General features: G+C 43.9%; 1 protein-coding gene across 8 annotated transcripts in view; it reads right to left on the reverse strand.

Annotated features, from left to right (window-relative positions):
- Positions 1 to 14622, reverse strand: part of Sh3kbp1 (SH3 domain containing kinase binding protein 1) — a 343879-nt gene that overhangs the window by 254606 nt on the left and 74651 nt on the right. Inside the window, exon 1 of one of the 8 annotated variants that reach the window (XM_052726063.1) lies at positions 10989 to 11094. The exons of the other annotated variants lie outside the window; for them this stretch is intronic. Coding sequence (XP_052582023.1) covers positions 10989 to 11039 — 51 coding nt within the window. The 5' untranslated portion in view covers positions 11040 to 11094. Of the gene's footprint in view, positions 1 to 10988; positions 11095 to 14622 lie in introns of those variants that run through there. 8 annotated transcript variants of the gene reach the window in all.

Below are 14622 nucleotides of genomic sequence, written 5' to 3' on the forward strand. Positions count from 1 at the left end.
TTTAAGGCCAAGCCTGGGCTACAGCCTGAGACTTTACCTCCCCCTAAAAAAAGAAAAACAAATGGGGTGAAAGGGGCTAATTTGGACGGAGACGTGCACAGTGGGGAAACAGCACGTGGATATGAAGGCAGAGACAGCTAGAATACCGGAAAACCATCAGAAGCTAAGAGAGGCATGGTACAGAGTGCCCTAGGAGAGTTCAGAAAGAAGCAATCCCGCTGGTACCTTGATGCCAACCTTCAGCCTAAAATGGAAAATCTGCATTGCTTAAGCCATTCAAGTCTGTGCTGTTTGCTAAAGCTAGGTGGGCAAACTAATTATCCTAGCTTGAACATGAAAAGGTGGCCGGCCCACAGGCTCATGGTGTGAGTGTTTATTTTCCAGCTACAAGGGCCGTTGTGGGGGACTTTAAAGTCTTTAGGTGTGGCCTAGTGGGCAGAAGTAGATCCCTAGGATTGCATCTTTAAATGTTATCAAGTCAACACCTAGTTCTGGCCACTCTCGGCTTCATGGGCCACTGCCATATGAACAAGGCTCACCATCTACTTCTTCTGCCACGGACAGGGCTATTATGTGATATGCTTTCCCCATCATGATGGATGGCAACTCTCTGAAACCATGAGCTAAAATAAATCTTTCTTCTCTAAATTGTTTCTGCCAAGCCTTCTGTCACAGGGATGCTGACACAACAGACATTATGTGCAATGAGTATTCACAACACACGCAAAGTCACTTCTAATCAATTTCAGCAGCAGAATCTTTGGCCTAAGTACAATTTTATCTGGAGCACCAGTACGTTAACAGAGGAAACGGATAAAAAAGAGTGACTCAGAGAAAAAATACATCACTGCTTTCTAAACCCATAAAGTACCTACCTTCTCTGATCCCATGAGTTCTTTGTGTCCCTATTTGAAAAGAACTTAAAAGGAAAGTGCAGGAGGGAACAAAAGAAAACCTCAAAGCAGGCTGGAGCCAGAAGAGCTAGGTGAGAGAAAGCAGCAGTGATTGTGTGGTGGTCTGCTCAAGCTGCCATAGCAAACAGCACAGCCTGGCGGCTTCAGTAACAGAACTCCTTCATCTCCCATGTCAGGAGGCTCAAAGTGTTGGTGGACTTGGCTTCTCCTACACTCCCTCTCCTTGGATTGTAGGTGGCTACCTGCTTGTTATGTCCTCATATAGTCAACCCTCAGTGTGGGCATACTCCTGCTGGCCCTCTCTGTGGCCTATTCTCCTCTTCTTAGAATATATCATATAATATCTTGAAATTCTCTATGATCTCCAAATGCAATCACATTGAGACTCTAGTGGCCATGACTTCCATATGAATTTAGAGGGACATAACCCAGCATATAACATACATCTCTTTAAGGAAAAGTCACAGCGCCCACAGAGCAGCCCAGAACCAGTTAGCTCCAAAGGCCATTTTGCCAGGATCATACTTCCTGCCTCTCATATTCACAGGAAACCCTTACTTCAGCAATAATAAAAAGCTTTTCAAATTTTCTTTGTAAAGAGTTCATCTTACAGTTCTGAGCCAGCCCTTTGGAAGCTCTTGAGGGAGTTGTGACAGCAGGTCTCAATAAAATCCTTCAGAGGGCTAGCGAGGAGAGAAGAGATCCACCCCTACCATTCACTAGCTAGGGTACTGGAGAAGAAGATAACCCCAGAAGTGGCCAATTTCAGACTCACTCCCATGAGAGGTACTCTAAGACCTGCTTCTCCACTGCATCACAGTGTAGCTCTCCCCAGACTGACTCAAAAGCTCCTCACCAAGAATACATTAAGTACTTCCATTGTCAAGCATAGAGCCCCAATTTCTCAGAGAACACGGGCCCTTCACAGTGTTAATGGCAGTTCTGGTAGCTGCTTGTGCACACTGAAGCTCAAGAAACCTTCTCCAAATTTCTACCACCCAAAACCACTTCGAATATCAAATCAATGAAAGACAGCCCTTGGTTGGGCCCTTCCCTAGGCAGGAAAGCAACACACTCAATGGTAAGATAACAGATACCAAGACAAGTACTATTCTGGGGAGCAAAGGAGGACATCTAGGGGTGTCTTCCTTTACCAATCACAGCAATCCCCAAAATAAGGAGAATTCTGTAATGGAGAGCCAATCAAAATATAGCACCAAGCCCTATGTTCCACAGTGCTAAAGACTAGAAGCCAAGTGTCAGTTAAAACTTGCTAAGGGATGGGGGCAATATGGCTCAGTGGATAAAGGCACTTACTCTCAAGTCTGATCACCTCAACTCAATCCCTAAAACCCATGTGGTGGATGGAGAAAAAATGACCCCTTGAAGTTGTTTTCTGATCTCCATATGTGCCATGACAAATATATATGTGTACCTGTGTGAACACACACACACACACACACACACACACACACACACACACACACACACACACACACACATTAATACAAATAGAATTCTTAAAAAACTTGATGGGGTACAAATCTATTTTTTAAAGCAATAAAACATCTGACCTGCAACAACTCTAACTATCACTTTTTGGGAAAGGACAGTGTGAAAGCAACACGGAGTGGGAAAAGCTGCAGAATGGAAATACCAGAAAAGACTTTATGCAAAACCTATTAGCAGAGCAAACCTGGTAATTTATAACAATTATACCACACAACAATTACACTTACATTTTACATTTGGTAGCCATTGAAAAGACATTGTAACCTCTTTAGTTAGGAGCTTCCATTTCTAACTACTTCAATTCCAATTGAGATATGTTATCAATTACTACCAGAATGGTGACTTTCTAGGCACTGACCCCAAACTTTACAGACATGATTCTTCCTTAATGACTTAACAAAGTCCAGTTTCAGACCAATCTGGGAAGAAAATCAGTAAGCACACATTCTTCTGGGCATGTGCAACGCTGAAACCAATCTCTACAAGGGTCACAAAGGAGAAGATGTTCTCCCTCCTAACCAGTTACACAAACGAATGTCTACCATTGTGTTGCTAATTTATTAACCAACGGCTATGCCAACCAGAAACAAACGTGCCATGGGAACAAGTCAAGCTCTACACTATTGGTGGAAGTGAAATGTGATAACGGTAAACACAGTTATCAGGGATGCAGGCTCTTAATCTACCAACTCCATCGGTACACACTTATCCCTCGGATAAATTCACATAGAAGAGAATGATTTGTTCAGGGAAGAAAAACTTAAATGAGCTCAACCAGGGCACTGATTAACTAGAATAAAGTGCCAAGGCAGGAAAACACATTAAGTGAAAAAATTCAGCTGGCTCATACCTTGCTGCTCAGTTCATGAATTTTAAAACGTTTTTTAAAATATAGGAAAATTCTAGAGAATGAAAATGCAAGGGGTGGAAGAGTAGGAAACTTTAAGCTCTTCTGTGCTTTGGGATATTTTTGCCATGAATATATGGTGGCAATTTAAAACAATGTTAAGATAAATGCAGAAAAAAAGAAAGAAAAGAAAACTGCATGGGCAATGAGGATAGAGCCTTCCATTGCTTTCAATGCTGGGCAGTGTTTCGTGTGTGAGTGTTCTGTCTGCACGGATGTCTGTGCACCACGAGTATGCCCAGTGCCCTTGGAGGCCAGAAGATCAGAGATCCCCTGAAACTGAAGTTACAGGCCATCTGATGTGGGTGCTGGGAATCGAACCTGGGTCCTCTGGAAGAACAGCAAGTGCTCTTAATTGCTGAGCCTTTTCTCTAACCTCCAATAGTAGTGTCTGTTCTTTTTAATTATTTCCCTCTTTTTTTTAAGATTTTTAAGTGTGCATTCTAAGAGGAATGCAGGGCAACTTTTGCTGGGTTGATTGCTCCTCAGGAAGTAGCATAATACTGTAAAGACAGTTTCATGAACTAGGCATGAGTCCTCAATGGTTTCTTATTAGTCATCCTTTAATTAGAAAAGCAAAGAGCTTTCCACGTCCCATTCTACAAGCCTAGTGCATAATCTAATTTTTACCAATGGTATATATATAGTATACTCAAAACACAATCCAGAACATGATGGATTGGGTACCTTTCTAAATTTACCCCTAAAAATTATAGTGCTTACAATTTCTGTAAGGAAAAAAGAAGCTGTGAAGGACTTAAGTACATACATGAACACTCACAATTGTGCTTGAACTGACAAAAACAAAATTGGAAACGAACCAAATGTTCACAACAGGAAACTCAGTGAATTAACTGTACTGGCTACATGATGAAATACTACGCAGCCATTATAAATGCTTATTCTATGTTACAGGTACAGGAAGGGTATTATTTGTGGACTATTTGACCATAAAAGGCTGATTTTTATTGCATTTTATACAGGAGACTATTTGAAAACTGGTATAAACTAGTATATATTTAGACATGAATGTTAAAAAAAAAGAAATGTAAACTGCCATTATTTCTGGACAACCAAATTATAGATTTTGTATGTATTGTGTTTTAGCTGATCTCTAAAGTTTTTATTTATTTATTTATTTATTTATTTATTTGGGTTTTTTTGTTTTGTTTTTTTGTTTTTCGAGACAGGGTTTCTCTGTGTAAATTTGCACCTTTCCTGGAACTCACTCTGTAGCCCAGGCTGGTCTCGAACTCACAGAGATCGGCCTGCCTCTGCCTCCCGAGTGCTGGGATTAAAGGCGTGCGCCACCAATGCCCTGAAGTTTTTAATTGTGTGTTTTTTTTAATTTTAGAAAAATGTTGGTTTTCTTCTTCCTTCATAGATACAATATTCTTTCATGAAAGGGATTTCACGTGTGTGTGTGTGTGTGTGTGTGTGTGTGTGTGTGTGTGTGTGTGTGTTCCTTCCTCCTTCACAGGTTTTTTTAAATGGCTTTTCTGATGCTTTAGAAACTGGAGAAAGGAAAGGAAACAGGCCTTTTCGTGCATTTTCAAGGTTGTCACCCTCTTTCAAATGTAATTGGCGTGTTACATTCGTGGTTTCTAATCTGGGGCAATTGTGCACCACTGGGAACGTTCGGAAATTTTTACAGGCACTTTCTGTGGTAGCAACTTGTACTGTTGCCATTTAGCAGGTAGAGACCAGCATGCTGCTAACCACCCTTCAGGACAAAGGTCACTCCTCCTCCAAAGAAAAGGACTTAAGTGTCCCCCAAAGCCAACAGTGGCTGAGAAACCCTGTGTCAGGCTAATGAGTCCTCAGACTGCTCTCTAATTCTCTATGAACATCACACCTCCGTGGCTGAGAACATCTGGCCAGCAGGCACATCTGGCACCAACCAGGGAGGCAGAATACCTGACTTGACTCTGGATGGATCTGCCATTCATTTTCTAGCTGTTCAACTGCAGGCAGGTGACTGTGCCACACTACTGATCTCCCACACTTCTCTAAGTTGGGAATCATATCACCTATTACCCAGAGGGTAGAAGAAGCTTCAACACAATAACAAGGGTTTATAAACTGTTAAGCATCATGCACATATAAATGATGCGGTCATTCCAGGATCCTAACCAGCTAGGCTAACCAATGAAATGAAAGCCCACTGGAGGGTTTTAATCGGACTTTGCCCAGTACCTTCCTTCTTCCTTGGATCATATCACCTACTACAGAGAATCCAACTTGACACAAAACACCAAAAAACCGAAAACCAGAGAGCTTTGAAGCATCTTCATTGGCTTACATTGTGAGGCAGCAAAATTTAGTAATTCAATTATAAACCCTGGAATCAGATGCCTAGGAAAGAACCTGAGTGACTAGAGAAAGGTTTCTCTTGTGACACATTTTCTTCTTCTCTTTATTCGAATCAGAACAAATCTGAATCAGGCCATTTGAGAGCGTTAAGAAGGCACTGTCAGTGTTAAGGCTAGGATGGCAGTTGTATGCTAGAACTGTCCCCAAGCAGAGGACTACAGTTACTGTGAAGAAAAGAATAACTAGAGTATCCATCCACCTTGAAGGCTTGCTGGGATGACCCAATCAGAGAAACAAGTAACTGCCATATACACCATCACGATGTGCAGAATTAAACACAAAGCCACAAGGCAGCATTTGAGGGTGATACCCAGGAAACCCATACCAAGTGAAGAGCAGTTAAAAGTCTGCTTTGCAGACAGGAACTTTGAATTAGAACTTATCTAGTCAGCAAAGGTGAAACAATTTCTTCTCCCAAAGCCCCTGATGCAGGGAGGCTCTTTCAGCTTGGATAACACTTAGCTGTACAGAAGGAGTCTCATAGAAGGCACTAATTAATAATACATTATAACTTGGTACTACTCAGTGTTTCAACGCATATTAGAGTGTCAGCTCCCCTTCATTTCTACACACATTCCACTACCACAGTCTATGCTGTGAGTGACTGTAAATCCCACCTTTTACATAATAAAATACATAATAAAAGCCAAGTTCCTCTGACTTGCTTTTATACTGAGATGCATCTATACCTTTCGCCAAGCAATTAGGAGTCTTCTTCAGTATACTGAGTTTTCTTTAAAGGTCAACATTCACTAGGAGAAGCAAATGTTCCTTAGTTTACTCAGGTGTGTATTAACCTCTAGGGACTTGGGACTCTTAATCTCAAACCCTCTTTCCCTTTTCCCTCTCCCCTACCTTCATTTCAGTAAAGTCAGTCTCCATTACTAAGACCATACATTCTCATACCCAAGTGTTTCTATTCTTAACTGTGGGGCTTGCCCTTCCCCATTCCTCCTTATTCACATTTTACCAGGCACATCCTCAGCCCACCCCGCCTTTGGTGGGCATTTCAGACAGCCATTAGAGAGGCCACATTCTGTTCCTTTAGCAGTTGTGAGATCTACAACTTCAGCCAAGCACCATCACTGGAAACATAAAACCCAGACCTCCACCAAAAGAGGATCTAGCAAACAAGCTGTGCGTGCAGAATTCCGAACAAACCAAGCGACTCTTCATTTCTGTTGTACTCCACTGCTCTGTCTTGATTCAAAGAAGCTGGAATCGGTAGCATGTGTTTTGATGTGGTGCTGGCTACACAAGCGTGCTTAGTGTGTGAAAATTCAACAAGTCATGTGCCTGGGTGTGTTTTATCTATGTATGCTCTACTGTTGTAAAATAATTTTAAAGTAGCTTAGACACTGCAAGCTTCTAGAAAAAGCACACATAGCGGTGCTCTTCAAACTGAGTTACCACCAAGCAGAAGGCTACAAAATTAGTTTGGAAGACCCAGACTGGAATAATTTTAATGAGGGCATGAGAGGACATCCCACACACTAAAGGTAGCTATTGTTCCAGAAATCTTATTTCAGTCACATGTGTGCACATATGCAGACATATGGGGTGTATCATCACCAGAAGTTTATTCAAATTGCAGGACATGGTTTAAAAAAAAACAGTCCTATGAAAAGCCAGTGTTGCCTACATGTAATCCCAACACAGGGAGGGTGGAGATTTAACTTACCCAGTCCAGGCCAATGAGGATCCCTGTCTCAACAAACAAGGTGGATAGTGCCTCAGAAATGACACCCAAAGCTGTCCTTCGACTTCAACATATGCTCTCATGTGTGCAAACACACACACACACACACACACACACACACACACACACACACACACACGGCTCAAGAAACCTTAAGTAAGGGGGCTGGAGAGATGGCTTCGTGGTCAACAGCACGGACTGCTCTGCCACAGGACCCAGGCCATATGGCAGCTCAGCCTTGGCACGGCCTTGCTCTCTGTATTAATTCCTTCAAGTCTCTCTCCTGCTAGTAAAGGACCTAGTTCAGGGTACCATGTAAATGGAAGCAAGGCTGGATGGAGTCAGTGTCCAAGCGGCGGCACTCTGTGGCAGCCTGTTCACTGGCTCACTGAGAGCTTCGTGCCAGTTCTAGGGAGTAGATGTTTACCCGACTTTAGAGTTACCAAAATGGAGGCTTGATGAAATCAGCACTTACATGGTGGCTCACACCTGTCTGTAACTCTAGTCCCAAGGCATACAAAACCATCTTCTGCCTTCTCCAGGAGCCAGGCACACAAGTGGTGCACAGAGTTATATGCAGTCAAAACACCCATACAGATAAATTAAATCTTTTTTAAAAAGAAATATTAAGTATGCCAACAAGTAGACTTAAGAGCCAGCCTGAGACGATTCTAATCCTGTCTTATTTCAACATATGTGCCTGGGAATAAGTCACTGGATTTCATGGAACCTCCATTTTGGTAACTCTAAAGTGGGGTGGACATTATCTACTCCCTAGAACTGGCATGAAGCTCTCAGTGAGCCAGTGAACAGGCTGCCAGAGTGCCGCTTGGACACTGACTCCATCCAGCCTTGCTTCCAATTCATATGGTACCCTGAACTAGGTCCTTTACTAGCAGGAGAGAAACTTGAAGGAATTAATACAGAGAGCAAGGCCGTGCCAAGGCTGAGCCGCCATATGACCAGCTGAAGTCGCAGGAGAACAAACCACTAACATTTGTGAGCACACAGTGAGGCAGGGAAAAGCCATGGCCCCCGCACACTTGGTGATAAATCATTCAGCTTTGGATTCTGACCAGAGGGAAAACCACTTTTCAAGATAATAGGGTTTTTCCCATTATTCTTGGCAAGAGATGGAGAAAGGCAGAAGGGGGGTGGTACAGACCTTAGTAAAGAAATGAAGAATTTGTTTTAAGCAAATCACTTTGAAGACAGGTGGTTTTCATTTTGAGAACCAAAAAAAAAAAAAAATGATGCTTAAAACAGAGGGTGAGTCCACATACCCGCCAAGAGCTCACAGAGAGGGAACCAGAGCCTTGTGTCTGGATGTTCCCCAAGTGCCCAAACGGTGATGGATGCAGACTGGTGGGCTGTGGGGGAGGGTCTGGCACAGAAGGGGCCGAACTGTCTTGATCAGCTTGCAATCATCACAAACTAATTAAAGCTCCTGCACTAAATCATCCTATGTACCGAATCCTTGCTGAGCATTTACTAGGCATCTAGAACTGAGTTGGGGGCTGGGGATACCCCTTAGGGATAAAACAAACAGAGCTTCCGACTTAGCGGAGCTGAAACTCTAGTCAGAGAGACAGCAAGTGCTGAGTGAGTCAAGGGGTCAGCACAATTTTTGTAGGCTGTGCTCCAAGTGCTCTCCAAGAAAGAAGCACGACGGTGTGAGAGGAAGAAAAGCACAAGGCGAAGGAAGTTCTTCAGAGAAGATGGGCCCCGCGGGGCTGCTGCTTAGAGTGACACCCAAAAGAAAAGGCAGCTAGAGGAGCCAGGCACCAAGGAAAGGACAGTCTTGAAATCGACCCACAAGTGCCAGCATCCACAGGCAGGAGGGAACATGGCAGGGGCTAGGTACCAGGAAATCACTTTGATGGAAGGTAATCTCCAAACGGGAGGGTGATTCTGATAGGCTGAAAAGGTAGGCAAAAACCAGTCACAGAAAACAACTTCGATTTCAATGACGGGGTGGTGACGAACGTTCAGATAAAAGATACTCTTAATTCATTACATGCCAACCAAGAGTCCAGGTGATGGTTCCAAGCATCAAAGATAGCCTTGCTGGCACAATTGACAAGTCTTGATAGCTAAAGGCAAAGAACTCCAGCTTAAATATAAGATGAAATGCAAGGGATTTAAAGACAGAAAGGGCAGGGAGAATTTGTGACTGGCAAGGGAACATATTAGCAATGAACTCACATTTAGCAAATATAAAACACGTAGTGAAGGTAATTAACAAGGCTGTAGAAAGTGTCCCCTCCCTCAGCTGAAAGGCAATGGGAGCGGCTGATCCATGTGCCTGGCAGCTGCCTAGCTCCTGAGGAAGGTAACTGAAATAACCTAAAGGAAAGGCACCATAACAGTGTACTTCTGAATCTGATATTAGACGAACTGAAAAGACGTGTTCATCAAGCTTCATTTTTTTTTCTTTTTTATCTTCCTCTTACTGGGTCAACAGAGACATTCAAGAGTCTCAAAAGTCAAAGCCAAATCAGACTTGAATTATCACTCTCCTGCCAGGGACTCATGGCATAACCTCCTAACTCAGGTCCCTGGCCCTATGATCCACTGACACCCTCTCCCCAGGACTGTGGTAATTTTGTTGGGGAGGGGGAGTCACCTGACCATGACCAAAACAACAAGAGCTATGGGCTTAAGCAAGGCAACATGGCTAAGTTCAAGGTCAAACCTATGACACTGACCAAGAGAATGTGAAGGCCTTCCAGGCTACCCTGAAATGAGCCAGACAGCAGCACTAGTAGCATCCCACAAGACCCAGCACACTGCTCACACTTAGGAGAGACCGCCATCAAGAGGCAGGCAAGCAAAGACTGGGTGTTTCTGCATTACTTCAAGCATAAATTGTCCCTTGAAGGGCAAGGAGCGGAGATTTTTCAAATGAAGAAGAGTACGAATTGGGAGATTTGTTTGCTTAGTGGCCCAAGGCCACTGAGCTACCTGACTAGGGATTTGAGCATGGCCTGATACATGATTGGCATCTAGAAACAGACAATCCTCCTGACAAAGCCCAGACTTTCTGTCCTGCTTCCCATCTCGTTGTCTCCCCAGCCCCCTTTAGCTCTTTATAGCACAAGAATGCCAGATCCCACACCTGGCTTCATCCCAGACTCCCAAAGCTATCAGCTGCCTCAGAAATGTTGCCTACCCCCAACCTTGGGCAAGGATCTCTTACTACTGAAAGAGACACCTGCCAGGGCTTCCTGGATGGGGCCCATCTACACCCAGTATCCCTCAGGGGAAAACACTTGAGCTATAGAACACAACCAGAGAAGGCAAGACAGAGGATAAGTCAGTTTCAAACCTTTACAAATACTGCTACAAACAGGACTCGATCAAAATAAGTCACGTCTGTCCCCGGGGTGACTTGGGAGGAAAAAAATAAAACTTCCTTTCACAACAAACAAGAGAACTAAGACCTGGGTCTAAGTGGAAGGAAGAGCTAACTGACTTCGAACCAGGCTCCCCCCATGTCTCCCTCTGGGCTTACAAAGTTGTCAGGCACCAGACTACGAAAGATGCAGACATAACAAGCAAAGCAGACTTATGGCCTACTTACACTCTCGGGCAAGTCTGCGGGGCTCGGGGCTTTGGCTGCTGAAAGCTCCATTCTGTGGAGTAGGAAATGGTCTGGCGGACTGTCGGCGGCACTCCGGGCAGGAGTGAGTTCCGTGCACTCTGAGAACTGCAAGTCTCTCTGATTCACTTGGCAGCAGAATTATTCTAAGCATCCTGTCCCATACTCAACCCGCCTGCCCCTCCCACTACACACTCACGCTGGTGGGGTTTTTTTTCCTTTTTTTTTTTTCTTTTTAATTCTCTGCACTTATTTCTGTCACAAATCAAGTGAAATGCATTTTTCAAAATTAACCCAATCTCTGGCACTGGAGAGAGTGGAACCTTTACCACCAAAAAGGAGGAAGAGCTACCTAATTAGGAAGAAATTATAATTAACATCAGAAAGAAGAGAGCTGGGGAGCTGCAGTCTGCAGTAACAGCAAAATGGAGATTATTTGAGACAGCTGAGACACTCCACCCAGGCCTCCAGAAGGAGACATGCACGAAAACAAAGGGCATATGGTGTTTGCTTTCTTCAACATCCGTTCTCACCATTAAGAGCTGCAGCAGCGAATCTCAGTACATGTGGACAGACCTCACCCTGAAATCAATTCTGAACTACAGCTCATAATCAAATAACCTACTTTGCAGTGTAAAGGCCTCCCTTGATTTTTTTAAGTACCCACAAAGCAGAATTTAATAAGTTCTAATTAATAACTTGCAGAATGTCTATTTGGCTTAGCAAAGTGTGAATTATAGTTGAAAGAACATCAATTTTTGGTAACTTCAAGTTCATATTGTAACTGTAATACTGACATATTCAGAGTGGTTTTTTTCCCCTGAAGTGGAGATTCCAATTAAGTAATACAAATGATTTTTCTACTATTCGCTACTAGTCATATATCACATAACTAGTTCTACCCTACAGTACACAGGTTTCCCTAATGTGACTGAAATTATTTTCCCACCTGAGCTAACAGTAACACCCTCCTTGATATTACCCATGCTAGTGAACTGTCCTAAGATAAAACTTCTATGTACTCCATCACCAGACACTCCTGAATGTGTAAGATCTCTACTAATGATTTCCGGAGACATAAAGCTGGAGTGACTTAAAAACACCATGCTCACATAGTATTCTTCTCCCCCAGCATATTGAGATCACTGTTCAAAGCCACAGTCACCTAGGATGGACTGGGATTGAGTCAACCTGTTCATAGCTAACATTTCAAGTTGACTACCTACCACCTTGCCTATGCTCAACTAGAAAAGGCTCCAGTAAAATGGAAATGAGGGTCCAAGAAGCCAGTGTGGTTGCTCAAGAACCCTTAGCGAGGGCTACTGATTGCCCACCCCAGGAAATTCAACTCCCCTTCGGAAACAGAGCTAGCCATTGGTCACAGGTGCCCATCATCCCTTGAGGACCCTGTTCCCAGCCTAATCAATCATACACCAAACACTGGTGCAGAGTTGACAAAAAAGAACTAAGTCCATCTAGTCAGACTGCCGGGGAAAGAAAACAAAGGGCCCAATTACCAATGTCTGCCATCCTCTGACCATTTGAAGACCAAGGGAACACAGCTACTTCCAAAACACTGCCATTGAGGAGTGATGGCGAGAACCAGGGCTTGTTCTCCTTTTTACTATTAGTGAATGGGAGCAGGGGAGGCATGTGCCGTGGCACACATGTAGAGGTCAGAGGACAACTTGGTGGAAGCAGCTAATTCCTCCACCTTTCCATTGATTACAAGGTTCAAAGTCAGGTCTTCAGGTATGCACCGCAAGCACTTGACCTGCGGGCCCATCTCCATGGCCCCCAAACAAGGGTTTCCGATACCACATCAAACAGTGGATCCCACTGCCCCAGGGCTCCACCCTCCTCTAGCCTTTCCAATTCTGTAAGAGAACAGGCTTGCGTTAAGACAGTCCCAGATAGTTTCTGTTATGTGACATCTGAAGCAGGCTGACAGGGATGAACTGAGAAGTAACTGGGAAACCAAGAATGAAAATTTATAATTTGTCCACAAGATTCCGTAAGTAAATATCACACTCACTGAAAACGTTGCCCTTAATAGTAAAGAGAAATTACAAAGAGGAATGATTGCCTAGAGTTGGGCATGGAAAATGGGAAGAACTGTAAATGGGCACAAGTTAGCCTTTGCGGGGCTGGAAATGTTTGAGAATTAGATTGTGATGATCGTTACACAACTCCAAATACACTAAAAACCAATGTGTGTGACACTCCAAATGAGTGAACTTTAGGCTGTGTAAATTAGATGCCACGAAGCTATTTGAAAAGCTACCGGGAACACAGGGGCTCAAGCAGGAGGGCTCACAAGTTGCAGGAACTTTTTCCCTATGCCCATATGAGGGTGACCTGTACCCACGTAAATCCTTTCTCCAGTTCTTTCCCCATTCCAAATTCCTTACAAGGGCAAGCAAGCTCCCTCTCATCTCCTGACCTCACTCCTCCTGCTTCCCATCTTCTCTAGTTGGCTTTCTGTTACTGTGATAAAGACTATGACCAAAATCAACTTAGGTAGGAAAGCATTTATTTCATCTTACAGTTCATTGTGAAGGGAAGTCGGGGCAGAAACTCAAAGCAGGAACTGATGGAGAGCACAAGGAGAGATGCTACTAGTGGCTTGTTCCCCACGGCTTGCTCAGCCTGCTTTTTTCATACAACCCAAAACACGTTGCCTAGGGATGGCGCCACCCACAGTGGGCTGGGATTTCCCACATCAATCATTAATCAAGAAAACGTTGGGCTGGAGAAAAGGTTCAGCGGTTAAGAGGACCGGCTGCTTTTCTAGAGGTTCAGAATTTGATTCCCAGCACCCACAACCACCATAACTCCAGTTCCAGGGAATCTGACACCCTCTCTGGCCTTTGTGGTGGGTACCAGGCATGCATGTGGTGCACAGACATACATGCAAGAAAAAAAAAGCCCATACATGTGAAATAAAAAATTAATTTAAAAATATAATATACAATATAAAAATAATAGAAGTAAATAAATAAATTACCCCCACAGACTCACCTACAGGCCAATCTGATGGAGGTATGTTCTTAATTACAGTTCCATCTTCCCAGATGACCCTACCTTGTGGCAAGTTGACAAAAAAACTAACCAGCACCCCATTTTGCTGGCAAGGCTGAATTCCAGACCCTCATGAACTTGGTCTTCCTCTTCCAGGCCTCTGCTCGTAGTAAATCCTCCTCCTTAGAGGCAATTGAGCCCATCCTCCTCACCTGGCAGCCTTCCTTCACGCCTGCTTCAGACGCTTAGGTGTCCTTCCAAGAGGCTCCCTTAGCATACCAGGCCCACTTTCCAACAGGTGAGCAAAAGCACGATTCCAGCCATCGCTCCTCCAGGCTTGCCTTTGGGAACCTCTAACAGCATTACAACACAGTACCCACGCAACGGAGGCCCCTGTTCTGTACTGCTCTGATCTTTGTCTCTACAGAAGAACTCTTGTTTGTCTCAGAGGTCACTCGTGTCACTGAAGTCAGAGGTGTGAGAGCCAGGGGCAAGTCCTAGACATTGTTGCTGGCTGACATATGATGACCACAGACTCAGCATGGACACAGCCTGATCGTATGGAGGCCAGAATGTGTAAGGAGGAACCTAGCAG

The sequence above is a fragment of the Peromyscus californicus genome, unplaced genomic scaffold (genome assembly GCF_007827085.1).
Source record: "Peromyscus californicus insignis strain IS unplaced genomic scaffold, ASM782708v3 Scaffold_10__1_contigs__length_136768540, whole genome shotgun sequence".
Taxonomy (NCBI): domain Eukaryota; kingdom Metazoa; phylum Chordata; class Mammalia; order Rodentia; family Cricetidae; genus Peromyscus; species Peromyscus californicus.